Below are 26,885 nucleotides of genomic sequence, written 5' to 3'. Positions count from 1 at the left end.
ACCCTGCTTGGAGAGAGGCTTCTGATGAAAGACATATCCCATTTGTTTTCTTCTTTACTTCAGTGTAGAACTTTCTAACCAAGGTCCCTCTTCGACTCCTTCCTATCTTCAAAGTGTGTGGCATAGAGGCCTGGATGACTGAGAGAACCCAAACAACATCTCCCCTCTGTGGAGACAACACTCCTCATCTCAACCATGAGTTTGAGACCTCAGCATCTCTGGTAAATACAGCTAGGATACCCCCAGAAGCAAGAAACTTGTGTAGAAGGCTGTCAGAAACCATAGATTGGAGAACTTGTATTCACAGTCTGCCATCTCAACTCTTATTCTGAGTTGCGGCTTGAGCTATTAAAATCAAAATATGCTCATTGGCAAGATCCAAATTAGCCTCATTTCCATGCTAGAAACACCGTTCAGCATGAGCTGCAATTACACAGATTGTTTCTTGTCTGAGCTGTACCATTTTGAGGGCTGTGCTGAGAGCCAGCGAGGATGTGACCCAGTGGTAATCTGAATTGCTTCACCAAACACATTTTTATCCCATCATCTCGGCCACATGAAAGGGGGCCACAGTGCTCCAGTGTTCAAAACTTTACAGTCCCGCTGCTCAACAATAAAATGAAGCAAGAAATATTAGCCGTCTTTGGCTGATGCCTTAATTCTTTCTCAACAATGTCAGAGAATCTGTACCCTACAGGTTTTAGTGCCAGCTAAAGCCTGACCCTCAGGCTGGCTTGAATGGAGCCAGAATGAGTTAAGGAGGGCTAGAAGGCTTTAATGGAGGCAGATCCCGAATAGCCCAGCTTGTGCCGGCCTCCTGCGGACTCACCCTCCTTTTCACAGGCCTCGATTGTGTATGGCCCCAGCAGAGACAAAACTACCCCTGAGCAGAGGTTACCCCCAGCTGGTGCAGGTCAGAGGCATTCTGGGGGAGAAGGGGAAGGGGGGGCAGAGGGGAAGTGAGGGACACATGGAGAAGGAACGAGGTGGGTGGGGGAGGGGACAGTAAAAGATGAGGAAGATCATTTATAAGAAGAGATTCAAGCCTGCAACTGAGATTTCCTCATCTCACCTCCAGGCAAACCATTTTGGGAAATGGGTTCACAGAACACATGGGAACTATACTAACAGGAAGTGGAACACAATGTGAACTAATTTTCAAAATAAATAAAATGCTTCGATACAGTTTCCAAAAGCTAAAGGACTGAGGTTCAGGGGCTTTCAATAAGATCACCTCTAATTGGACAGTATAAGATTTTTTAAAAATTACCAATGTTTTACCCACTGACAGAAGCTTTTCTCAGTAAATTTTTTAATTTTTTTTTTAGTTGTAGATGGACACAATACGTTTATTTATCTTTATGTGGTGCTGAGTATTGAACCCAGGGTTCACACATGCTAGGTGTGTGTTTTATCACTGAGCCACAACCCTAGCCCCTCAACAATTTTTTAATTATTGCATTGTAAGCCCTCCAAGAACTAGTTTGACTCACAAAGCCCAAAAGTCACCATGTGAAAGAAACAGTGGTTCACAAGTTTGCAGATAGTCCTTTAAAATGTAGTCCAGATGGTGTCCAGGAGCATTCTGAAAGAATATGGGTTTGAAAAGGATCTTTTCCTTCTCTTGGATTCTTAAATTTTTAGGACCCTGGACCCCCTTTTCAGTCTGGTGAAGCCTATGGAATCCTTCTCCAAAGATGTTTTTAAATGCATAAAATAAAATAAAATGTGCAGGGTTACAAAAGAAAGTAATTATATTAAATGTACTATTTAATGTACTATTGATTAAATGCAGTAGTATTGAAAACAACTTGGCAACATAGTAACATGTCATTTTTTCATTAATTCCTTAAATAGCAGCTGGCATAATAATTACTGTAATTTCAAAGCAATGAGGAACAAAAATGCACTTTGAGAGATTTGAAACAACTTTCCTGCAATATGAAAATTCTGTGGATGGTGCCTATTGGTGAAAAAGTCACAGGTATAGCTACTGTGACTGGTTGGTTGGATTTAGAGTATCAAGAAATACTAAACCCAGAGACAGTGAACATAAAGATCTAATTTTTCCCCATTAAGTTCACAGATTCCTGAATTCTATCCACGGGAAGTAACACTGAGCCAGTGAGAGTAGAAACAAAGTTGAGGACACTCTGTTACAGGGTAAGATAAGAGGCAGCAACCAGGGACTCAACTAGACCCAGCCTTCACTGGGGACCTTCTTGGGAAAGCCACGGATTTCTCTTCCCTCCTCTGATCTTTTGGGGGATTATTATTATTATTTTAAAGCAAATTGAAAGCATGTCCTTTTTCACGCAGTCTTGACCAAAGATTAATAAACACTTTTGATGTATTTTTCAACAACTGAATTCATTGTTGCCAAATAAAGCTTCAGTCAGTTAATCAGCTAACTGAATTTTAATCAGGATCTTGCTGTCATTGCCTTGAGTTGGTAGAGCTTTGGAGTGAGGGCTTCTTTTTCATTCCAGAGCCTCCCCAGGAAGGGTCCGTGTTCCCAGCCTGCACTCTTGCATTTTGGACACACACTGGCTCAGAGACAACAACTGGGCACACACACATCCCTTTTCGGGTCCTCATGGGGGAGCTGTCATCTTGCAACCGCACAACCATCGCATGCCATTGCAGGGGCAACCCGGCAGGCGGGCCCCCCTCCAAAAGCCTCCCAGCCCCCTTGCAGCCCTGGCCAGGCTGCGGGCGCCAATACACCGGAGCCGGCAGCTAGGTTTGGTCTCGGACTCTCTTCAGGGGAGCGGGGAGCGCGCTCGCCCACGCCCACGCCCCCCACAGTCGCGGGCGCACACTCAGGCGCATACCCCAGCGCGCGCACGCCGCACACAAGTGCGCACGCACATCGCAGCCTGGCAAGGAAGGGCCCTGTCCGCGGCCGCCTGGAGAGATACTGGACGCTTAGCTAGGTCCCCCGGAGGGCGACGCCTGCCGCCCCGCCCCGCCCCGCCCCGCCCCTCGAACCCGCCAGCCGGGGCGCGCTGTGAGCTGCAAAGTTTCGCAGTCCTAGTCAGCCGAGGCAGCGCGCGGGCTTGGGCTCTGCGGTGTTCCGCGCGGCTTCAGACGACTGCGACGGCTGGCCCGGAACTCGGGCCGTGTGGATGCACCGCGCACACGGCTGCCCGCCTCACGCAGATCTAGCTGTCCACATCCCTGCGCCCCCTGTTCCCCGGACTCCGTGTACACCTTCCTGCCGCGGGATCGGTTCGCAGCCTCCGCTGCGCCCGCGTTCACAATCCTCCTGGGCTCCGGCTCTTCGCCATCCTCACCCCGCCATGGCTCCTGGCTCCGCCTGGACCAACTTGGGGCCCCAATTGCTGCCTCTGCTTCTGCTGCTCCGGTTTGCGGGCTGCAGCCACACGGCCCCCTCCTGGTCCGCACTGCCCGCGGTAGCCCACGGCCTGCAGGGGGATAAAGACCCCCAGCAGTCTCTGGGAGATGCTGCCGCAGCTCTGGGCCCCGGTGCCCAGGACATGGTCGCTGTCCACATGCTCAGGCTTTATGAAAAGTACAGCCGGCGGGGCACGCAGCCGGGAGGAGGCAACACTGTGCGCAGCTTCCGTGCCCGGCTGGGTAAGTACAGGACGTCCCGGGGGGAACCCCCTCTCATTATTTCCTTTCCTCACTTGTCCACTCTTCTCACTTCTGCACCCCTGCTTTTCCTCTTCCTGCTCTTCATGGACTCATTCATTCGTTCATTCATTCACGGGCAATTCACTGAGCACTTTGTGCCAAGAGGCAGCCTCCAGGGGGACACCAAAGGGCATTGCCTAGCACAGAGTTCTTGCTTCTGGGGGCCTCCCAAACCTTATAGACACATACTACCGCATACACAAGGCTTGAGGCAAAGGGTGGAGGTTGGCATGAGGAGTATCCATGTCATAAGGGCCAGTTTTGTGGGCACTTGCTGGATGAGGAGGGCAGGGTCCAGTGGACCTAAGGAACCCTGATGGAAATATCAAGCCCTGGGTTAGGTAGGAAACTTCCAGCTGGAGAGAGTCAGTGGTTTTGGTGGAGAGGAAGCAAAGTGCACTGAGAAGGACCTTGGTGCCAAGGACTGTAGATTTGTGGGCATTATCATGAAGTGTTCAGACTACCAAGGTGTGAGTAAGCCTCCAGAAGCTTGGTCAGTAGCAGCATCCCATTCCATTTCTGTCCTTACCCCACTTTTTGATTTCTTCATACTTTGGATGGAGTGGGGCAGAGGCCACTGGCAGAAGCCTTCCCTGCCCAGGGTGCTTCTGGATTCCGGCCTTAGCAGTCTATGGACAGGGCTGGGGAGAGCCACACCGCTTCTGGAAGCCCTGGGGCAAACAGAGGAGGTGCAGCCTGGGCAGCAAGGGTAATGGGAAGACCCTGGTTGTCATGGTGACTACTCATAGCTGCAGAATGCTGTTCCAGCAAATGTGGGTGGGGGTCTTCTGCAGCCCTGTGGGGGAGGAGGCCATTCATCAGGAGAAACTCTTCAGTCTGTGTGCTTCCCTCCTGAGATGGAGGGGAACATGCTCAGCCAGCTTTGGGGCCAGACAGCAGGTCAGATCTATCAGCCACTGCTCAATGCACTCTAATTTTACTAATAAGGTGACTCTATGCAACACCGGTGGCCACAGAACCAGACTTGGGAAGGTTGGCCTCCTGTATTCAAGGACAGGGGAGCCCTTGTCACAAAGAAATGCATCCCCTTATCCATCAGAGAAAACTCCCCATGTCAGCGTTCTAGGGCTCCAGGCCAATTGGATTGAACTCCATCCTTTCTGATAACTTTAATTCATCATTTGGGGTCCATTTGTGGAGCAACATTATTAAATTAAGCCATTTAAGAATCATCTGGCATCAATGAACCTGGATGAATCAGTAAAGCTATGTAGATTTGATCATACTCATCTATAAAATGGGAAGGCATGCCAATATTTCCTCTGGGGGATTAGAGCCAAGATGAAATGAGATAATATTCATAGGCTCCAAGCCCATCATTTGCCAGATTAAGTATTGGTGCACATTATTCCCCTAAGAGTACAAAGCATTGTGCTGAGCATTCTGTGCCCATATGGGTTTAAGACCTTGCTTACCGATTACCTCAGTCAGCAAGACCACTTCTGCAATAAAATGTGAGCGTGCCCATTGTGCCCAACCACCTGCTGCAGCTGGGCATGGAGTTGAATGGTTTGTCCTTCTGCTTTCATGCAATGGAGATAGTACAAGCAGCAGTGGAACATAGGATTTTAACCCCATAAAGGGGCTGAGACAGAACCTCAGATACAGCACTCGCATTTTACAAATATGGAAACTGAGATGGGGGAGGCAATACATAGTGGCTGTAGTTGCTAAGTAAGTCCCATCTACCAGGCCGTTACCATTCTCACTGCTGCCTATCACCACCACCACCCATCTATATCAGAACTAAGCCCAGAGTCTGGGAGGCAAATAATGGAACTGATGAGTATGAGAAATCATAATTCTGGCACAGTCCTGAACCATTTAACAGATCCCTCTTTGAAACCCCGAGGCAAACTTCTGCATAAATCCCAGCCTTGCCAGCTACTGGCTATGTGCTGTAGCACGTTACTTTCCCTTTCTGAGCATTAGTTGCCTTGTGTGTATGGAGAGGAGATGAGGATTTGATGTGATAAGCTAGGTTTTATGCCTGGCATAGAGTGAGGTGTTGGCTTCTCATCCCCTCCATTGAGTCCTCTAAGGTTTTTTATACCCAGCCCTGTGCCAGTCTTCAGATGTGCCTGCTTCCTGATTCAGGCATTCATTTGTGAGGAGGTGTGAGCCTGAGCTTATAACAGTTCCTGGCACATGTGTCAACAATTTATTAGCTCATAACTATTATCACAACAACCTTCCCTCTTTCCCCTCCACTGCTCCCTAAAGTGAATTCTGTTCCCTTTTAAGTCTTTATCAATAAGGAGACCATTTGAACCTGACCCCATGTGTTATGATTAGGCCACCTGCTCCCCTTATTCTCCCTGAATGACCTGTAGTTAAATCTAAGTTTCAACACCTACAACTGGGACACTCAGCTTGTTTCCTTCATCTCCAATATGAGAGTAATAATACCCATTTGTCAAAACTGCCAAAGTTCAAGTTCATTTCAGCTTCCCAAGTTTTCTGTTGCTATAACAAAATACCTAAGGCTAAGTAAGTTACAGTGGGGGGAGGGAGGCTGAAAGTCCAAAGAACATTGTGTAAGGCTACCCCTTAGCTATGTCACAGCATGGCAGATGGCAAAGTAAGAGATCACATGGCAGGGCAGGAGGTCAGAGAGCAGGGAGGGACCAGTGAGACCTTCCCATCAAATCCTCATCTCCTCTCCATACACATAAGGCAACTAATGCTTACAAAGAGAAAGTAGTAGCTGGTGAGGCTGGGATTTATGCAGAAGTTTCCCTCGGGGTTTCAAAGAGGGATTTGTTAAATGGTTCCGGACTGTGCCAGAATTATGATTTCTCATACTCATCAGTTCCATTATATGCCTCCCAGACTCTGGGCTTAGTTCTGATATAGATGGGTGGTGGTGGTGATAGGCAGCAGTGAGAATGGTAACGGCCTGGTAGATGGGACTTACTTAGCAACTACAGCCACTATGTATTGCCTCCCCCATCTCAGTTTCCTTATTTGTAAAATGCGAGTGCTGTATCTGAGGTTCTGTCTCAGCCCCTTTATGGGGTTAAAATCCTATGTTCCACTGCTGCTTGTACTATCTCCATTGCATGAAAGCAGAAGGACAGAACCATTCAACTCCATGCCCAGCTGCAACAGGTGGTTGGGCACAATGGGCACGCTCACATTTTATTGCAGAAGTGACCTTGCTGGCCATGCTTTCTCAACTAAAGTCTTCAAGGACTGAGTTAATTGGTAAGCAAGGTTTCAAACCCATATGGGCACTGAGCCCTATGTGGGTGGGTGGGGAACAGTAGACTTTGACAGTCTGGTGGGGGTTAAAGAGGCATAACAATTTCTCCCTCAGGAACTAACTGAGGTCTCATGAGAACTGTCTTCTTAGGCAACACTCCCAATAACCTTATTCCTCATTACATCCCACTACTCTTAACAGTACCACACTGGGGATCAAGCTCCCAACAATGAAACTTGGAATGACAAACCACATCCAAAACATAATTCCAGGTATTTCTTAAGCATTTTATTTGGTGGAAGGTACTGTAAATTCAGAGAATACAAAGATGCCTAAAATATTGGCCCTCCTGAGAAAAGCTCATGCGCTGTCAGGACAGGTTGAAGTCAGTAGAGGAACAGGGTTGCAGGAAACTGGAATGTGCAAGGTAGCAGTGAAAGGCTAAAGGAGCTCTGCAGGAGGACCAAGAGCAGCACTGACCTGGCAGGGAGAGGCCAGTGAAGTCTTTTAGAGCAGGGAAGGCCACAACAGAGTGTGATAGGCAGGTGCCCTGTAGCCAGGTATGGAGGTGAAGCAGTCACTGTGTGCTGAGTATTGCAAAGTGTTTGGTTTATAATGTATGTATATATATATATATATATATATATATATATATATATATATATATGAGAGAGAGAGAGAGAGAGAGAGAGAGGGCAGGTAGACAAGTAGATTGCCGCCAGGCCACAGAAAGCCTTAAGTTTGCTTGTATCCAGTGGGGCAGTAACAGTGTGCATGACTGGGGAGAGGGAGGGAGGGGAAGGAGGGGGGGATAGGAGGAGAGAGAGAAGGCTCTTAAATGCATGTTTAATGGAAAAACAATCTAGAAATCATAGAAAATCACAGTTTTGAAAAAAAAGATAATCACAGATGCAGATTTAACCAGAGTAAATATAATAGTTTAATAAAATTTCAGGCATATATATATTCTTGAACTAGATCAAAGGAAAACACTTTTGCTGAGTTAGCTGGGTCAGGACCCAGATACCATATCTATCAGATTTACATATACATGGATATTTATATATGTATACACCCTGTTTTTACCTTAATGGGATCATATTTTCAACATAGAAGTATTCTTGTTTGAAATTACTTTTTATTTTCCATTCCGGATCATCCTGAACTGTTTCACATGCCTGTTGCCCAATTATAGTTTTTCCTGTGAAAATTGCTCTCTCCTATGGGGTTTTGTCTTTTTCTTATTGATCTGCCAAGGTTCTTTGCATAGTATTAGCCTGTCAGCTCTCATAGATGATTTGCTCTTGAAATATGAGTGTGAGGCCAGGGGTGACAGTTTCTTGATGACCAGTCCTGGGTGAAGGCTACGGCAGAAAGGATGAAGCATCCACAGTCATTATACAAACTGGGTACAAAGAAAACAGGAACTGGGGGTTGGTAAGAAAGAAGAGGGGAAGAGACAAGCTCCTGCTTAGGGGTTGTTGGATAGGTATTGAGGCCTCCTCCTTGGCAGGAGGTCAGGGAGCAAGGACAGGGCCTCTGAGGGTTATGACAGTCCCTGCAGCCACTTGACTATGTATTCTGAGCATGTCCTGGGTACCAGGCACTGAGATTCAAGCAAGCCCTGCAGAGCCAATTTCACAACTTGAGGAGATGCATACAAACACTCTACCCAGTTTACAGATGAGAAAACTGAGGCAAAGAGAAGTTTCATGACTCGCCTAAGATCCACAGCTAGTAAATGATTCAAGGAGGAGTTAAACACTGCTCCTGGAACCTGCATGGAACTAGACACCAGGCACTCAATACCTGCCAGTTCCCCTCTTTTCTCTGCAGCCCATGAGCTGGCCCACTGTATCCGCTTCCCTCTTGTGTTGAAGCTTATACCCTTAGGTTCAGTGTTCTTACTCTCGATGTCTGTTCAGAGGCAGTGCAGGGACAGATTTCCAGGTGGCTTGGATTCTGTTTTTTTGGTAGAGCCATCCAAGGGGCTGCTTTTGGCTTGAGTGTTGCCAGGAAGGAATCTGTTCCAATTTCATTGACCTCAGGAAGGAGTCTGAGTGGTCAGGGTCCTGAGAATTTCAGAGATCTACAGAAAGATCGGCTTGTGCAAGTAAGGTCAGTCCTTTCCTTCTTAGAGAATCAAAACTCAAAAACAGCCAGATAATGGCTTGTGTTTGCAAAACACAGTGCTTTTCACAGCATGTGATCTTTTGTCCCTCTGCTCCTAGGCACACCATTGGGATTATAGCCAGAGCATACAGGGGATCAAAGGGGAGTAAAGGGGGTGGGTTTGGGGTCAGACAGACCTGGGTCCATGCCCTGGCTCTGCTCTTTACCAGCTACAATGCTTTAGGCTAGTTATCTACCCTTTCTGAAGGTCCAGCTCTTTGTGCACAGAATAAATGTCCCATCCTTTCTCCTCTCAAAGTGAAAATGAGGAATACTTAGTATAGGGCCATGCACTTACGGTTGGAGCTCAGAATTCCATAATTAACAAACAGTGTTACAAGTTGAACGTCCCATATCTTAAAATCCTAAATCCCCATTTCTCTAAACTACAAAATGTTTTGAGCACTGACATGATGCCACAAGTAGTAAATTTCACATCCAACCTCATATGACATGTCCCAGTCCAAACAGATGCAAACTGGGTGCAGCGGCTCTCGCCTGTAATCCTAGCGGCTTGGGAGGCTGAAGCAAGAGGATTGTTGAGTTCAAAGCCAGCCTCAGCAATTTTAGCAGGGCTCTAACCAACTCAGTGAGACCTTGTCTCTAAATAAAATACAAAAATGGACTGGGATGTGGCTCACTGGTTAAGTGCCTCTGAGTTCAGTCCCGGGTTCAAAAAAAGCAGATACACTAAAAATATTGTACAAAATTAACATTAGACTATGTAAAAATATAAGGGATATGTGAAACACAAATGAATTTTGTGTTCAGACTTGGGTTCCACCCCTAAGGTATCTCATGTATATGTATATATTCCAAAATCCTAAATATTTCTGATCCCAAGCATTTTGGATAAGGGATATTCAACCTGCATTTGCTGTTTAAAAATGAGAAAAATGAGTCTCAAGAGGAAGTCCCTGGCTAAAGACCCCACTACGCAGTGTTGCCAGTTATATTTGCATCATCAGCTGTATCTTTCTGAAGAATGAGGCTTTCTGGACTTCTTAAGGGTGTGTTTACTATACTCCAGGGCAGCAGGCCAGGAGTGCCCCTCCCCACTTCCTCAAGTGTTAAATGAAGTGTCAGATCCTACTCTCCTCCTTTCTCTTCCTGCCCTCCTACAATGCAGAGGCCACTTGGTCAGGATATGTACAAGAATTTGATCATTCAACACACATTCTCGAGTACCAACTGTCACCAGGCCTTGTGATAGGATGTCAGGATATAGCAAAGAACAAAACCGGCAAAGTTCCTGCCCTCATGGAGTATCAGATGTCAGGAAGTGCTCTAACAAATGAAGTGGAGAGTAGACAGAGTGATGGTGGCTCATTAGCCAAGGAGCCAAGGGTATCCTTTGTTGGGGATACCATAGGGTGGACACCCAGAGGAGGAGCACAAAAGCAGAAGGAATAGTTGAGACAGAGCCTTGTAGGAAGGAAGATGTGGAAGATGGTCAGGGATGGGGTAAGGGAGGTGATGAAGGTGGAGAGCTCCACAAGTCAGATCAAACAGGGCCTTGGTAAGAAGTAGAGTTCTGTTTGGGGGCAATACAGGGCTCTGATAGGGGTCATCTGTGATTGATGCTCCCAGCACATAGGGCCTCACTTGGGACAGTGCTCTGTAAAGCTGTGACATGACGAAGTGTTGTAGTTGTGTATTGTCACCATAATCAATCCGTTTCCTCACCAAGCTGAACTCATCCAGGACAGCTTTGACCACCTTTTCCAGGACCCCAGAAAGCCTGACACTTAGTCATACACAGAATTTTGCAAATGCTTATTAAGAAACAGGATGGGGGCTGGGGTTGTGGCTTAATGGTAGAGCGCTCTGCTCGTCTCGCACGTGTGCAGCCCTGGGTTCGATCCTCAGCATCACATAAAAATAAATAAATGAATAAAATGAAGGTATTGTGTACAACTACAACTAAAAAATAAAAATTAAAAAAAAAGAAGCAGGATGGAAGAAATAATAAAAGAGGGAGAGGGAAACAGGAAGGATCTCTTCTCCTTGGCTGTGAGACGTGAGCCACAGGGTACCAGCAAAGTTATTAAGACATGGAAACTTCTTTCTGGGCTTCTTGTTTGTAGCCTGGGCACCTCTTAGCAAGAAGCTTCAGGTAGGTGTCCCTCCTCTCAGCAACAGTCTGGAGCTCCTGCATGGTATGCAAATAGGCACATACAGAGAAAAGGTCAGCCACACTGTGGTTCCTCATGCTCTGCAGTTGAGCAGACCTGTTTGGAATCAACAGTTCCCAGCAGGGAGGGTCTTCACAGAGTGGATGTACAGTAAGGCATGAGCTCCCTCTGGCCAAATTCATTCAAGCTGGAATGAAGTAGGAATTCTACTTTCTTATATGACCTCTGAGGTTCCTCCCCACTCTTGATCAGTTAGTGAATAATTAGTGCGACAAGACTAGAACTAGATCAAAGGAAAACACTTTTGCTATGTTAGCTGGGTCAGAACCCAGCTCACTGGGTGAGTGAGAGTGCTCGAGTTGGTATAGGAGGGGCTGGCTCTGCCATTCTCTGTCCTTTCAATGAAAGTGGCAGGGATGCTTCCTGGACACCTCCCTTGTATCCAGCATATGACACACATGGTGTTTGCTTGAAATTCTGTTGTTTTTTTTGAGGCAGATGAGGAAAGTAAGATAGAGAGCATGATGGGGTTCCATGGGGCTTGGGGTTTGTTTCCCAGGATGTTTCCTAGCTGCTGCATTGGTAGTAAACTTCACCTACCCACGGCCAATGGGCTTGAGGCACAAGGAACCACAGACTGGCTCTCTGGATGCATCTGCATGCATGCAATTCAGGGGCCCTAGGCTGTGGCTGAGAGCAGGGACAACTACCTAAAGTTTCCAGCTAACGAATACTATAGATCACACATCCTGCTACCTGGGGTGCTCTCCAAACTTCCTCATAGTCAGAACCTCAGGGGTTCTGGTTAGAATGTGGGACTCAAGACCATGATACTCCAGGCTACAGTGTTTGGAGAAGCCAAATTTAAATGTGCAGCAAACCCCACCATTGCTTCTTATGAATGATGCATGTGGAGGGGCTGTGACACCTCCCGTGTGGATGTGTTGTTAGGGTTAAGGTGAGATGACATTTCTAGTCTCGACTGGTACTTATTGAGCCCTCCATATATGTTTCTCCCTTCCTTTCTTCCTCTCACAGTCCATTAAGAGTCTGTGAAAGTTCCCAATAGAATTATGCTTCCTTCCCAATAGAAACAGAGAATATTAAACTGAAGGTTGTGGTTTTAAAAAATCCCAGCTAATTTTCTGGATACAGGTGTCAAATAATTGTAGTCTCTGCATGTCCCTTGGGGAACCCAGTGCCTTCTCCCCCACATACTTCCTGGGTTTAGAAACTCCGGTCTTTTACTGGCTATACCCATCAAACAGACACTGGTGGTAGGGACGCGGAGGAAGCCCAGGGAGGAAGCCCACCCTGGCCTCTCTGATCTCCAGCATCAGAAGGAAGCATCAAGAAAGCCTGTCTTCCTCACCTTTGAGTCCTAAAGAGGACTTGGTTATTGAAGAGAGCTTATATTGCTGCCAAGGCTGAGGCAGCTTCCTGGAACTGCAGCTGATCTTGGCAAACACTTGGTGGAAAGGGTGGTCAGCCACCCCAAGGAAACAGGCTGGAACATTCTTGGGCCACACTAGATGCTGAATGATGATGGTCCTTACAGTGACATGCACCTCCAGAGAGCAACCTCATTGAGTGACCTGTGCACTCCTATATTGCTCCTTCGTTGTAAAACAATCTTAAAAGTCATAAGGCAGATGGTCAAATAACTGCTTTTAACCTTTATTTCCTGTAAAAGGTTCTCAGAATGCAATGAAAAATGTGAAGGTCTCCTTGTTTCACCTCATTTTGAAGAATGATCACATTTTATATAAATTACATTCAGTGGTTACATTTAAAATCTGATTGCATAGAATAGAGGACTGTGCAAAAACTGAAGGGGATGCTTGAGGCTGGGCCCAAGCCATTTTGAGCACTTAATGAAGGTGTCAGTGACACTTGCTTATTTTTTCTTTAAGAAGCAGTACAGGTGAGGAAACAGGAACTTTAAGATCAAGCCGACCTAGATGCCCATCTTTGTCTACTTTTTCTTTTAAAACATCTTCTTTCTTTTCCTTCCTCTTTCTCTCTCTCCCCCCACTCCCTCTTTCACTCTCTCTCCCCCCTCTCCCTCCTTCCCCCTCCTCCCTGTCTTTTGCAAGGAGAAAGTGACAATCTTCTTCTGCTGATCTCAATTGCACTTGTTCATTGAGGATACCAAAGGGCGCCCCCATCAGTTTAGTAGGAAGATTGCAGAGGATGAGTAAAGCAAAGCGTGGTCCCCTGCCTGGAAGTGCTGGGTCTGCGGACTTTGTTCCACCACCCCAGCCCTGGGCGAGCGACCTAGTGAGCAAGGTGCTCCTGGAGAGAACCTAACATGCTGTGGTCTGTCTTTTCCGCGCAGAAGTGGTCAATCAGAAGGCCGTGTATTTCTTCAACCTGACCTCCATGCAAGAGTCAGAAATAATACTCACCTCCACTTTCCACTTCTACTTGGAGCCGCCGCGGTGGCCCCGCGCGCGCGAGATGCTCTGCAAGCCACGGGCCAAGAATTCCTCTTGTCGCCTCCTGCCACCAGGCCCGCCAGTTCGCCAGCACCTATTTTTCCGCAGCCTGTCACAGAATACAGCCACGCAGGGGCTACTTCGTGGGGCCATGGCCCTGGCTTCCCCCCCACGCGGTCTGTGGCAGGCCAAGGACATCTCCTCCATAGTCAAAGCGGCCCGTCAGGATGGCGAGCTGCTCCTCTCTGCCCAGCTGGATTCTGGGGAGAAGGACCGTGGGGTTCCCAGGCCCAGTCCCTACATTCCCTACATCCTTGTATACGCCAATGACCTGGCCATCTCTGAGCCCAACAGCGTGGCAGTGACACTGCAGAGATACGACCCCTTTCCAGCGGGAGACTCAGAGCCCCGCGCAGCCCCCAACAGCTCGGCGGACCCCCGTGTGCGCCGGGCCGCGCAAGCCTCCGGGCCCCTCCAGGACAATGAGCTGCCGGGACTGGATGAGAGGCCAGGACACATCCCCCACGCTCAGTACTACCACAAGCACGAGCTATGGCCCAGCCCCTTCCGGGCGCTGAAGCCCCGGCCTGGGCGCAGGGACCGCAGAAAGAAGGGGCAGGATGAGTTCACGGCCTCCTCGCAGGTGCTGGACTTCGATGAAAAGACTATGCAGAAAGCCCGGAAAAGGCAGTGGGACGAACCGCGAGTCTGTAGCCGGAGGTATCTGAAGGTGGATTTCGCAGACATTGGGTGGAACGAATGGATCATTTCGCCCAAATCCTTTGATGCCTACTACTGCGCAGGAGCCTGTGAGTTCCCAATGCCCAAGGTAGGATGGGTTTGAGTACCTCCTCTGTGTTCTTCTTTTTTTTTTTTTCCCCCGGTTACACATCCACTTTTTTACCTACTGCCATACTAGTGTATGTTGTATTCTGCTGCCTTTCCTAACCTCTACTATCCCCCCTCCCATCCCCTCCCTTCCCGTCTTCTCTCCCTACCCTATCTACTGTAATTCATTTATCTCTCTTGTTTTTTCCCCCCTTTCCCCTCACTTCCTCTTATATGTAATTTTGTGTAACAGTGTTCTTCCTATTGCCTAATCCTAACTCTCAGCTAGGCTCCCTCTGCCGGGCAATTCTCTGGCAAGTCCCTCTGCCTGGGTGACCTTTGTTTCATCATCTGCAAAATGAGTATAATAACACATCCCATCTACAAGACAAAGAATAGATAAACAGAGAGAGCCAAGTGGGAATCTGCTGGGTGGAGTCTGTCCACAGATATTTAATTTGTCTGTTTTTTTTTAAGGTGTTCTCTTGTTTGCATTGGAATTTTAAAATCTGAACCTCTCTCCTGAAAAGCAGGAAAATCCTTCTCTTCAGAAGGGCACCTACAGAGCAGCCACCTACAGAGGTTGAGTCCAAGCTGTACCCTGTGGACAAGACAGGTCCTAGAAGCTTCTTTCCTGGCAGAAGTTTTCCTACTGTTCCTGGCTTGGATCCCCAGGCAGTGCTGTCTGTGACCAGCTGGCTGCTAGTCTCAGTGGCCCTCCCAGTGTGGGCTTCTGTCTCCCTCAGGGCACACACAGGGTAGTCTGCAAGACAAACACTGGATCTTTTCATTGCGATGTTCCTGAAGTTTCAGATTCTCCTCTCCCTATCTCAGCCAGGTTTAACTCTGTCCATCATCCCCCAGTAGCCTTTACTGCAATGGATTGGCCATGTACTCTGGCACGTAGCACAGTTTCCTCCTCTTACTCTGCAGAATCCTCATGGCTAGCCCTATTAAAAAGGAAGTCAGTGCATAAATCCAATTTGAACCTCAATAAATCAGCCAGGTAGAAGAGCCCAAACCGGATGTGGGGCCACATTAATCTATTTTGGAATTAAGGGGTTTCTCCTCAAAGCCATGAATGTGTGAGAGAGAGGAAGGGAAGTGCCCTGTGGGGAGAGGGGATCTGCTAAAAGGGCTTACCAGCGGGGACAGGTGCAAGACCAGAATCTAAGGCTTGCAGCTGGCTGACCTCATGCTTACCTTATCTACCTAACTGGCTGCCTCCCCACCTTCTGGGATACCAGCCAGCACACTAACCATAACCCTATACACATTACGGTGTCCTGCTCTTGCTGCCTCTCCTCCTCCTCATCTAAGAAGGCCTACTTGTCATTAATGAGCTGAATTGAGTGACTCAGCTATATTCATAGATGGAGGTAGGCCACATTCTATCCGAGGGGTCATGTCTAATTTAGTCATTTTAAGTCTCAGTGTCTTCACTGGTAAAATGAAAGTCATATTCACCCCATAAAATTGTTAAAATGGCAGAATGGGATGATATGGTAAAACTATACCTGCCACCCCAATTTAGGCATGTCTGGGAAGTGTAAGTTTCAAGCCCCAGTACACAACCCAGCCTTCTCCTTCAGAACAGATTCCATGAGAGGCATGTCTATATTCCTCAGACTGTGAAGTCTGGGCAGCTGGCCCTCCAAGCAATGCTGGCTGAGCCATACCCTCAGCTTTCACCCTGGACAGTTTCTGTCAGCTCCAGGTGCCTTTCAGGGATATGTGACCCTCTCGCGCCCCCAAGTGGCCAGGGGGGTCTACAACATCACTTCAGCTGCAGGAATAAGCTGACAGGCCTGGGGGCTCTTGCAGACCTCAGCCTAGAACTGTTTATACCTGATTTCAGAGGAAATATGTGTTCATCCCTGGGAACTTATGTTTGCTTCTAGGTCAGTGTTTCCAGAGTCTGGGTTAATGGTCTGTCACTGTGAGGACTGCTCTGGTGGGAAGATGGATGGGAGAGGGTAGAACACTGAGGTAACCCTGCTTCTTTCTCACCCTGCAGATTGTTCGCCCATCCAACCATGCCACCATCCAGAGCATTGTCAGGGCTGTGGGCATCGTCCCTGGCATCCCAGAGCCCTGCTGTGTTCCAGATAAGATGAACTCTCTTGGGGTCCTCTTCCTAGATGAGAACCGGAACGTGGTGTTGAAGGTGTACCCCAACATGTCCGTGGAGACGTGTGCTTGCCGGTAAAACTGCCCCAGGGTTGAAGGCAGTCTCAGCACCAACCCCTCAGCCAGCAGAGCGGCATTCTCAGAGCCTTTTGGAGCCAGGACTTGACTAAGTCTGTGACTACAGATGCAGGGCGGAGCTTACAGACAGCCCACTGGGGTCCAGAAAGGTCTGACCATCTGGTCATCATTCTGGAGTCTTTTGTTGCTAATGACTTAGCCACCTAAATGCTTCTTGAGTTCCTGGAAAAAAAAAAAACAGAATTATCCTTGGCCTGAAGGTTGCCCATCGACTCTACCTGCCGCTTTCAAGACCCAAAAATGGACAGGTCCTCAGTGTTGGCTGTATGTGTTTATCATCTCATAACCTGAGAAGACTATGCAAATCTTAGGGTGCTTGCTCCCTTCACATGGAAAGAATCTCTGTTTAAATGTTCAGTTTAAAAACTTTCAGGCCACATAGGGAAACAAGGCCTGAATGAGTGTTTTGTTTCACACTCTACTATAAAAGCTTTTATACATACATATGCACATATAACCAATTTTGGGTTTGTTCTCTTAATATATATTTTATTTTAAAACAAAGAGGGGTGTTTGACACCATTCCCCACAGAGATAATCATGCTGGTTAGGTGTGGGTTCTTTAAACATGCATATGAAAATAACATATACAGTAATATGTTGAAATACTAAAAAATAACCAAGATTTTATATTTTTGTAAATTATACTTTGTATACTGTAGATTGTGTGTGTTGTGTGTTTTTATGGAAAGCTAATAAATTAAAGTTACAGTGGTATTTCAAAAACCTAAGTGTCACCTATTTCTAACTATAGATTGATCCCCACCTTTGAGACATCTGGTGGCTGCTATAGACACAGCATCTTCTAAGATAGGTGGAGGCCATCTCTGTACTTCCTCCATGTCTGGTCCCAAGCTCCAGAAACCCCACTGCTCCTGGGCCTTCCAAGATCCTGCCCTAATCCCTCTGTTATGCAAATTCCCAGCCTGAGCTGGCATTAAAATGGGGCATGACTCTCTCAGAAGGCACATTGGCTTCCGGAGTTTTCTCATATCCCTATCTCAGAGCGACCTTCATTGATTGGGAAATATTGACAGGAAGTTCTGCGATTGTCTTACTCTTCAATGGGAACAGATCTTACTTAGGGTAGTTTACATGGGAGGTGATTCAACATAAGCAGTCAGGGGGTTCTCAGGTGGTCCAGGGATTTGGGAGTAACTGGAAGGATCAAATGATTTCCTTGTGTATATTCACAGAATGGCCACCACTCGGTAGCCTTGTCCCCAGATGGCCCCCTTTTGCCTGGCATTGACATTGCCGTACTTATAGCCATAGTGACCAAAGCCTATTAACTGGCATTTCTGAAAGAGATTCTGGGTTCAATTTTAAGCAGGCGCATCGTAGGGCCATCAGCCAGAATCTAAGAAAACGACATGGCCCTGAGTTTTACCTACATAGACTGTAGATCTGCCAGAGCTTGTCTAAGAGGAGATTCAGCAGAGAAGCAGCCTAAGGTGTCATCATAGGCTCCCAAGGCCAGGCCTCCTGTGTAAGGGATGGATAAGAAAGTGCTCCAGGAGACACAGGCAAGTCTAGAAGGAAGAGAAGGAGCTGAACATCCCAGCCACATGTATCAGGCTTCTCTGGGGGAACTCTGGAGCTTGCATCAGGCTTCAGAGTTAGTCCAGCCTTAAGGCTAGGGAACTGGATGTGTGGCACTCCCTGGCTTCAGGCTGCCCCTGGGAGGGGAGATGTCAGATTCCAGCCTTTTATTCAGGTAGCCACAGGGTCTTGGAAGCCCCAGCAGTGTTTGAAGAAGGCTACACTCAGAGCCACTGGATGTAGAATAACTGAGATTGGAAAGCAAGCTTGCAGACTGGTAGGTAAGGGGAATCCAAAGGCACCTTGGTGGGGCCTGGCCCCATTTGTGGAGCCCTGTCTCCGAGGTATGCCAAGTGACCCTGGGATAGATGGGTGGACAGCTGCCCTGGGAGCCCTGGTCCTACCTGCTGACAGATCATGTGAGGCAGAGAGGTGGCGCTCTGCACAAAGTCTGCCTCACCCCTTGATCCCACAGGAGCTGTATATAGGATGAAATGGTTCTTTTCAGGTTGCTGTGGATGGCTGGATGTCTCAAACTGCCTGCAAATTTAGTGCCTGGTTAGCCATGTCTCATCCTTGGCGGAACATGGCAGGATATAAGTGAAGAGCAAAATTAGTAAAGATATTAGGGTGTGAAAAGACTTCAAATCTCTTTCTTCCAAATGTTAGGTCCCTTGTGTGCCTCCTCCACTCATTTTTTGTCCCCCATCAGACTGCTCCTTTTCTCTCTTTGATAAAGATGGGGTGACCTATGATAGCTTCACTTTATTCTTTCAGTTAGTTTTATTTTCTGAGAGATCTTTGGGATTCTCCAAATGCCTGCGACCCCTCTCATTCTTTGTCTCTGGATTTCTGGAATGGGGCAGGGTAGGCTGTGAGACACTCCCAAGGATCTGGCCAAGGGCAGGAGTTCATCCTGTGCCTGAATGGACAGTATTCAGTGGGTGACATCTTTCTTGGAAATGCCACGATAACTTTTAGATGTGGAGAATGGGACATAGAGATGACATACATCCGTACTCTGTAGTGGAAGGAGCTGGTGTTATCAGTGACCCTAATAAATTTAGCTGTGACATCCCATTTAGCCCTACAGAAGCCTTCCAACTTACTGTCCAACTGAGCACAGAAAAACAGACTCAGGGAGGATAGTAACACATCCATTAATGTCTTACTAAGGCCACAGTTTTGATGCCCAAGGCTGCCTGAGTCAAGGCCTATGAGACTGTCACTGCTCTGAATTTCCTGGTAAGTTATCCCTTCTTTGGGTCTATTAAAGTTGTCCCAGTGGCCTTGAGCACCATCACAGTAAGGTTTAAGAATAAATGTATGTATAAAGTAACTTCTTTCCCTTTAAAACCAAAATATCAACACTACATTTTTACAAAAATCAGAATATCCCAGCAATACCACTTAGATAGATACACACAGGTCCCTGAGACCACTCAATTAGGCCTGCATCATTTTGGAGAGAAAAGACCTAGTGATGTGGTGCTAGACCACATCCCTGAAGGTACAGCATCTTAGAGATCAGTTCATGTCACCAAAATCAAACAGAACAACTGAGATCCAGAAACTTTAAGGCTTGAATAAACTCTAAGAATCTTCTGATATAACACTTCCTTGAGAAATCCTAGTACTAACAGATGTTTTGTCTGAGGCACCAGAGTAGCAGCCTTTCTGTGTCTGAGTCACTCATTAAATGTCATGAGATTCATCAAATGGCTAGAAACAATGCTGCTTCTGTGGCCAGGATGAAGACAGTACTGTGATGGGAGAACTGACAGTTGTCTGGAGTAGGGGTGGGAGGGTATGAAGAGGGAGGAAAGGAGAAAACCCCACAGAGATGCTGACTCTGATTCAACCAGGAAGGAAGGGCTGTACTTGGCTGTTGAAGTAAGAATGTCACACGTGTCAGCGTGTGCATAGAGTGTTTGATGGCAGCACATCTAAGGTAGGAGGTGGCTTGATCAGCCCTCCTGGTGGACACACTAGGAGGGTGGACCATCTTGCCAGTCCTGGCTTAGTTCACTAGAGCACTGAAATTATCACGTGCCAAATAGAAGCAGGCTCTGGGGACTAGGGGCTGGGAAGGAATTTACCAGCTCTTCCCGACCCAGGCTCTCCATGCAGTCTCAGGATGAATCTACTTTTTATTCCTTTGAGCAATATGTGGGGTGTTGAGAAGCTTGGAGAAGGGACAAATGTCCTCACAATGATGTCTCCTGAAACAGAAGGGGATCCTGGCACCCTGTGGGCAGCCATTTCCAAGAAACTCAAGCAGGTCCTTTCTTACCTCCATGAATAAAGGTTGAAGTCAATGTCACTGCGTTGGAAGAAAAAGCTTCAGTGAAACCTGAAATAAATGGATGAGCCACATCTGCTTCTACTGTTCAATAAACTGTGCTTCTCTCACAGCAACTGCGTGGGATTTCTATAAATCACAAGTCCTGGGAGGGATGATGCTATGAAAGCTTTGTTTAAAAGTCACCACACACAGGAATGTCACAAATAGACATGGGGCCAAGGCCAAGCTGGCAACAGCCAGGTCAAACCCAGTCAGGCCAGTACGCCCCACAGAACACTCCTCCTCCAAGGATAGAACAGCTCAAACCAGGAGACCAGCAGTGCTAGGGCCCTTTGTTTTCTCAGACATATCCAGCAAAGTGCAGCTGCTCAAAACCCAGAGGTTGTGTGTGAAGGAGTCCTAGGTTGGCATCTAAGGACAGTCAGGAATTGTCCAGGTAGAGGACGGCAGGGAGGATGTGAGGCCTGGGAAGGATAATCTGGCCCATGGGTAGGGAACGAGACAGTATAGGAAGCCTAAGCACTATATTGACAATAGCAATAATAATGATTATTTATTGAATGCTCGCCATGTTCTGGGTTCTATGCTAAGGGTGTGTTCCTAAGAGCTCCCAGGCATCTGGGGAGTCCTCTGGCTTCTCTCTGGACAGTGACAAATGTGATTCCTGAGCCTGGCCTTGGACCAGGTGAGAACTCTCCAGAGTTTTATTTCTTGGGAGGCTGAAGTCCATATTCTGTGGCATGGCTCAGCAAAGTATAATATCGGGGCTGGGAAGGAATTTACCAGCTCTTCCTGACCCAGGCTGTCTATGAATATAAGGAAGAATGCAGTCCAGCCCAGTTAGCAATGCACATTAGCTTTTGTTGTGAGTCTTCATTAACTTACTATTAAAAGACAAAATTGCAACAAATTTAGTTTAAGGATTTTTGTTGACTTTTCTGATTCCAAGTGTAAATTGTTGGAGGTGCCCTGGATACAGAGGCCTTTAAGTCCTGATGCATGGGGTTCTGAACAATTATTGCCTTCAGTCTGGCATGGTAGTACCAGGTCACAGTAACTTGGGTGTTACCCCAGCTTGGGTAAAAGGTATGGCTCCAGGAGTAGGCATCACCCATTGGGGTTGAGTTATACTCACCTGTCCCTTTGTAATTCTACCCCTTTGGTCTTTTTGGGATAGAATGTTCCATGGAAACTCCCCTTGTGTGTCCCTTATATAAGAATAAAGAATTCAGTGGCTCTCAATTTCCATGGACCCCTAAGGTTTTAGAGAGGTCCCCAGATTATTGAAAAGTTATTTCTGTGTGTTTACGTGCTTTCTTCACCGTCTTCTTAAGTTATTGGAATCGTCAGATTTTGTGAACCCAGCATTAGGTCGCCAGCTAGGATAGATGGCAATAGTAAATTATAAAATATATAATTATAAAAAATAAATATTATTATATATTTTATAAATTATATTACTTTAAATATAATTATAATTTTATATATTTATGATTTTATTCTTTTAAATAATATATAAATTATATTTATAATTACACATGGATGGTTATGTGTAAATAAATATATGTGTGTGTATATTATTTATATATAATTATAATTGCTTACATATAATTATATAATTCTCATGTAATTGATATAAAATTATAAAATTGAATGTTCCAATGAGCTGAAAAGAGGAGGTGCTTTTATAGGTAGAAAAGGGCAAAGAAATGCATCAAAAGAGAACAAAAAGCAGATTGGTGATTTCAAAATTACTTTCCTTATAGGGTTAGAACAAACGGACTTCCTTACCATGCTGGCTCAGGTTAACTGGGCCCTTTTTATTGTTTGCTATAAAATTCTTATGGTTTTGTTTCTTTTCTTTTCCTTTCTTTTTGACTGGCCTCTTTCAGAACTCAGTTGGATCTCATGGCACTGAGCCTGAGTGACTCCATTCTGGCTTCTTTCCGTCTGCATGGTGCAGGAGGCTACCTAGCGCAGGAGGCTAGTCCACAACAATGGCTTCCAGTAAATTTTACTTCACATTACCAATTCTGGTGAGGGAATGGTGAGACAGGTTTATTAGTCTTTGTTCATGGAAGTGAATATTAAGAACATTTCTGGAAACCAGCTAAGCAATGAGCTTACCAAGAGCTTTATACACGTTTACATATACTTTGTCTCAGTTATCCACTTGATGAACTATCTAAGAAAATACATAAAATGTTGACTATAATGACATGCAATAATGTGCTCTTCCATATTGGCCTAAGTAGTCTAACTGTCCTACAGTTGGAGGTTTACATCAGGATGTTCATATGATTGGATAGTATTTGGTTATTAAAAATGAAATTTATGGAAAGTTTTATCATTTGGGAGGCTGAAGTCCCAAGAAGGGACTACATTTTGCCTTACATTTTGTTGAGCCATGTTCAATCTCACTTCCTGAGACCTCCGAAATAAAAAGCTAGTGACAGGAGAGGGAAAGGGTCCTTTTGAATGAGAATAATGGTATCTTCTGAGAAAGATAAAACAAGACCCAAACCTGTCCCCTAAGACTCAGAGTTAGGGGTATTTGTTCAGATATGCAAGGCTAATATTTGGATATGAGGTGTCCCCCCCAAAGCTCCTATGTTAATGTTCAGAAGTGAAATGTTTAGATTATGAGAGTTGTAACCTGATCAGTGGATCCATCTATTTGTTTTATTAATACATTGAAAGGACCACTGTACTGTGTAGTAACTATAGGCAGATGGATGTGGCTGGAAGAAATAAGTCTCTGGGGGTGTACCCTTGAGTATTATATCTTGAACCCCTGGATCCTTTCTCTCTCTCTCCCTGCTTATGAGCTGCCATGAGCTTAGCAGTTTCTCTCCTCCACACCTTGCCATCATGACGTTCTGTCTCACCTTCAGCCAGAGGGGTGAAGTTGGGCGATCATGGACTGAAATCCTAGAAAACTTGAGCCTAAAATAAACTTTTCCTCCTCTAAGTTGTTTGTGGGAGGCCATCCTCGCACGTGATTTGAGTTACCTCCCTGGCTGGGCGAGAGGCGCTTAGACACATCTTTGTGTCCAGAGCTTTCCCCACCCTTCTCAAGTCCGAGGGCCTGTCTGTGTGGAGTCGTGCCTGGCCACAACCCCTGAATACCCAGTTGTCCCACCTGACCTTGGGACACTACCCCCCTTAATCTTCATTGGATGGGATTTTCCCCAGAATTTTTTGTTCCCCAATAAAAGTCCACTCCCTGGCGTGTTCTCTCTCTCTCTCTCTCACTGGCCTCTTCAGTAAACCTCCTACTCTAACGGGTAGCTTGAGGCTGGAGGAAGGAGAAGCCATCCTGGAGCTGGTTTAAAGGTAATTAGGGCCTGTCTCTTTAATTCAAACTCCCTTTTGGATTTGTCACGTAGGCCAACCTTCATTTATGAAGCCTGTGCTGGCTGCGGGCTAAAGTTATTCTTTTGAGTATTTTGATCACGAAAGGCTAATTAATAAAGCCAACAGAAAGGATTGAAGTTTGCTGAAATCACCACCTAAAGGAAGTGAGAGTCTGGGCTGGTAATCCAGGATTCCCATAAGAACCTAGAGATTTGTGACAAAGGGTGCATTAAGATTTGCATGTGACCATGGCTGACCTCTTCTCTTGACCCAGGCACCTGCCACAGAGGCATGCCATCCAGAGAACAGGTAAGCATAGGAGTGTGCCTGAGAAAGCTGTTACCTTATGCCTAATGGAGGACACTGTAGAAACCTGGAGAGAAACCTGGACCAGCCAGGCCATCCAGACAAGTAGGTTTTAGGTTTGCAGGACCATCCCGAAAGCAAAGCCAGTACTGTTGGGAAGCAGCAGCAGGTGGGTCCTCCTAGGATCCCTTTCTCCCTCCCTCTTTCCAACATTAAGAGATTGACATCATTTCACCCCAATTCCCTCTGGACTAAATAATCCCATAGGGTACTTGAACAATTCAAGAAAGAGTAAACTAGACTTCCTAATAGTATGGATCAGGCAGGTTTAAGACAATAATTAAAAACAATAAAGGAGATGCAAGCATATATGGATCCTCTGAGTTTGTGTGGAAGAAAGTTTCAGAAATGCACAGGCATATTACATTGCACAGCTCTAAGAAGAGCCACTCACATCAGAGTGGATGTGACTAGTGCCACCAGGCCGTGTGCACATGCAGCTTCCATAGCCAGATATGATGACCTCTTACATAAACAGGTCCACGGTCTTTTCATCTGAGATTCCCAAATTCAAACCCATCTAAAGTACTAAAATTTATTTTTTTTTACTTCTATAGCAAAACTTGATCTGAATGGATATTTGTGTTTATGTATTTACTTCACAGCAGAAATACTGGTATGTTTTGATTCTTAGGCATCACCTTGATTCCTTTGGGATATTATGCACCATAATATATTTCTCAAATCTGAAAATTTTAGGCTACCAGAGTTTCAGATAGTGATTACAGAACTCAAAATGTTAACTCTGGCATTAATAAAAGATGGTAAAAAAAATCTCTCACATTTTAAAAATAGCACTCTGTATCAGCCCCTTGTGGTTCCCTGAGCATATCCAGACCACGCTCTATTGTGTCTTTACTCGGCCTCTTGAGTGTGGATGGGTCCTGGGCAGCCCCAGGGCTACAGCATGTTGGGTGCTGCCACCATGTTCTCTACCCCTTCCCAGCCTGCACCGTGTTCTGCAGCTGAAGCTCTGACCTGGTCTTGGCATTCATTCATCTTTTCCCTGCCCCACAGAATTCTTGAACTAAGCTGGACCAAGGCCCAAGCATGCTTCCTGCCCCACCCCAAAGCAGCATTTCTGAAACTATGCATTTCCCTTCTTCCTCTGGTTGTGTCCTCAAAGGATGGGGACAGCAAGTTCTGTTCAGGCTGGCCACCTGGGGTTCCTAGTTTTACCTTTCCTATCTCAGATCTCTGACCACAGCCTGCCTTGGCCCCCTGCATCACCTTGAACCTTCTTAGCTCTTGCACCCTTTCTCTGGGAGTCCCCCCAACATGAAATAGAATTAGGTCCATGCTCCTCAGAACAGACCAGCATACACGCTCTCCAAATATTTTTTGACCTTACTCATTTAATGCCACACATGATAGAGATGGACAGAGACTGTGTAGGCATACTCCTTTCAAAATAACAGTCCCTGGGATCTTGCAAGCTTCTACCTGGGCTGCATTAAATGAACCTCCAGTCCAGGGGCCCATTTCTGGGCATGTACAAGTCAGAACTTTCTGTCTCTTTTCTGTGGCCTCCCAGCTGATAAGCCAAGACCCATACTCCCCCACCCTCACACAGACCAGTGACAGTATCAGAGCTGGGACCAGAGCTGGGGTTCTGGTCCAGTAGGACCCATGGGTTTGTGGTGCTGCTGCAGAGCAGTTGGTGATGTGGGTATGAGGCTTCCTGCTTTAGCTTCATATCAGTCAGACCCAGGGGTGAAGAGGTGGCAGCCTGCAGGCAGACACCTAACTGGCTGGGGACGGTGGTGATTGCTGCCACATGGGAGCACATAATCTTATTAATCCTAACAGCTGTCTTCTGAAGAGGAGGCTCAAAGAGCTAAAGTGACTTGCTCCAGGTCATACTTACAGGAAATATGTGAGGGAGCTGGGATTCAAACCATCATCTTCTCTGGCTCCAAAGTCCTCCCCCAACACTAAGTTACATTTGCACATTCATGTTCCACCTCTGACTCTCAGGAGCTCATCTGGCAGATGGAACAGTTGCACCATGCGTGTAGGTCTTGATTCTTCAAGGACTAGGCCTCTGACTAACCCTGTATGTGGTCCGCACCCCACATCCATCCCTCCTGGACCCCATAGTTTGTATCATTTTCTGGGTTCTTTGTGTTGTTTCTATATCTGGAAGGATTTTCAGTCTCATTTCCTGGATTCTTTGTTGCTTTGGCCCAGGAGATGGGGCATATGTCATCCTGCCTTGAGATTCCTCTGAACATAGCTGGCAAGGAAATGAGAAAAGATCCTAATTAGGGGGCAATAACCCCCCGGAAAAACGCAGACCCTTTACAGTAGACTGTGTCCTTCCCACAAGCTCTGTGTATTTGTCAGATGTTTATAGAGCCTTCATTAAAAGAGAGTTGTCTTAGATAAGAGATGGGGAGTGCTGCATTGAGAGCCAGATAAGAACCAGTGGAGGACTGCCTGGGGAGGGCAGGGGAGAGCCTCGTGCTGGCCCCGGGGGCACTCTGCAAAGCCTTCAGCAGGAGGATGCGGGCTGTCTCCTCCAGGGCCCCTCCTCGCACCCGCTAACACACCTCGGCAGCCCTGCAGTCTCCTCTACAGGGCCCAAG

The 26,885-nt window shown here is 46.6% G+C and overlaps 1 protein-coding gene across 1 annotated transcript; it reads left to right on the top strand.

The window, feature by feature from the left end:
* Nucleotides 1-2,921: 2,921 nt before the first annotated feature.
* GDF10 (growth differentiation factor 10) lies at nucleotides 2,922-17,441 on the top strand. The gene is made up of 3 exons (XM_081268198.1): nucleotides 2,922-3,600; nucleotides 13,532-14,460; nucleotides 16,477-17,441. The coding sequence occupies exons 1-3, from the start codon at nucleotides 3,129-3,131 to the stop codon at nucleotides 16,666-16,668; spliced, it is 1,593 nt and encodes a 530-aa protein (XP_081124324.1). The 5' UTR covers nucleotides 2,922-3,128; the 3' UTR covers nucleotides 16,669-17,441.
* The last annotated feature ends 9,444 nt before the right edge of the window (nucleotides 17,442-26,885 follow it).

Source organism: Spermophilus citellus (genome assembly GCF_964194105.1).
Source record: "Spermophilus citellus genome assembly, chromosome: 15".
NCBI classification, from domain to species: Eukaryota; Metazoa; Chordata; class Mammalia; order Rodentia; family Sciuridae; genus Spermophilus; species Spermophilus citellus.
This window is presented reverse-complemented; position numbering and strand designations above follow the sequence as displayed.

What these genes read in the sequence shown, in the direction of transcription:
- GDF10 (XM_081268198.1), top strand. Translation starts at nt 3,129, where the DNA reads ATGCACCGCGCACACGGCTGCCCGCCTCACGCAGATCTAGCTGTCCAC. An exon ending in CAGCTTCCGTGCCCGGCTGG is followed by an intron (nt 3,601 to 13,531) that starts GTAAGTACAGGA and finishes TTTTCCGCGCAG; the next exon opens with AAGTGGTCAATCAGAAGGCC. An exon ending in GTGAGTTCCCAATGCCCAAG is followed by an intron (nt 14,461 to 16,476) that starts GTAGGATGGGTT and finishes CTCACCCTGCAG; the next exon opens with ATTGTTCGCCCATCCAACCA.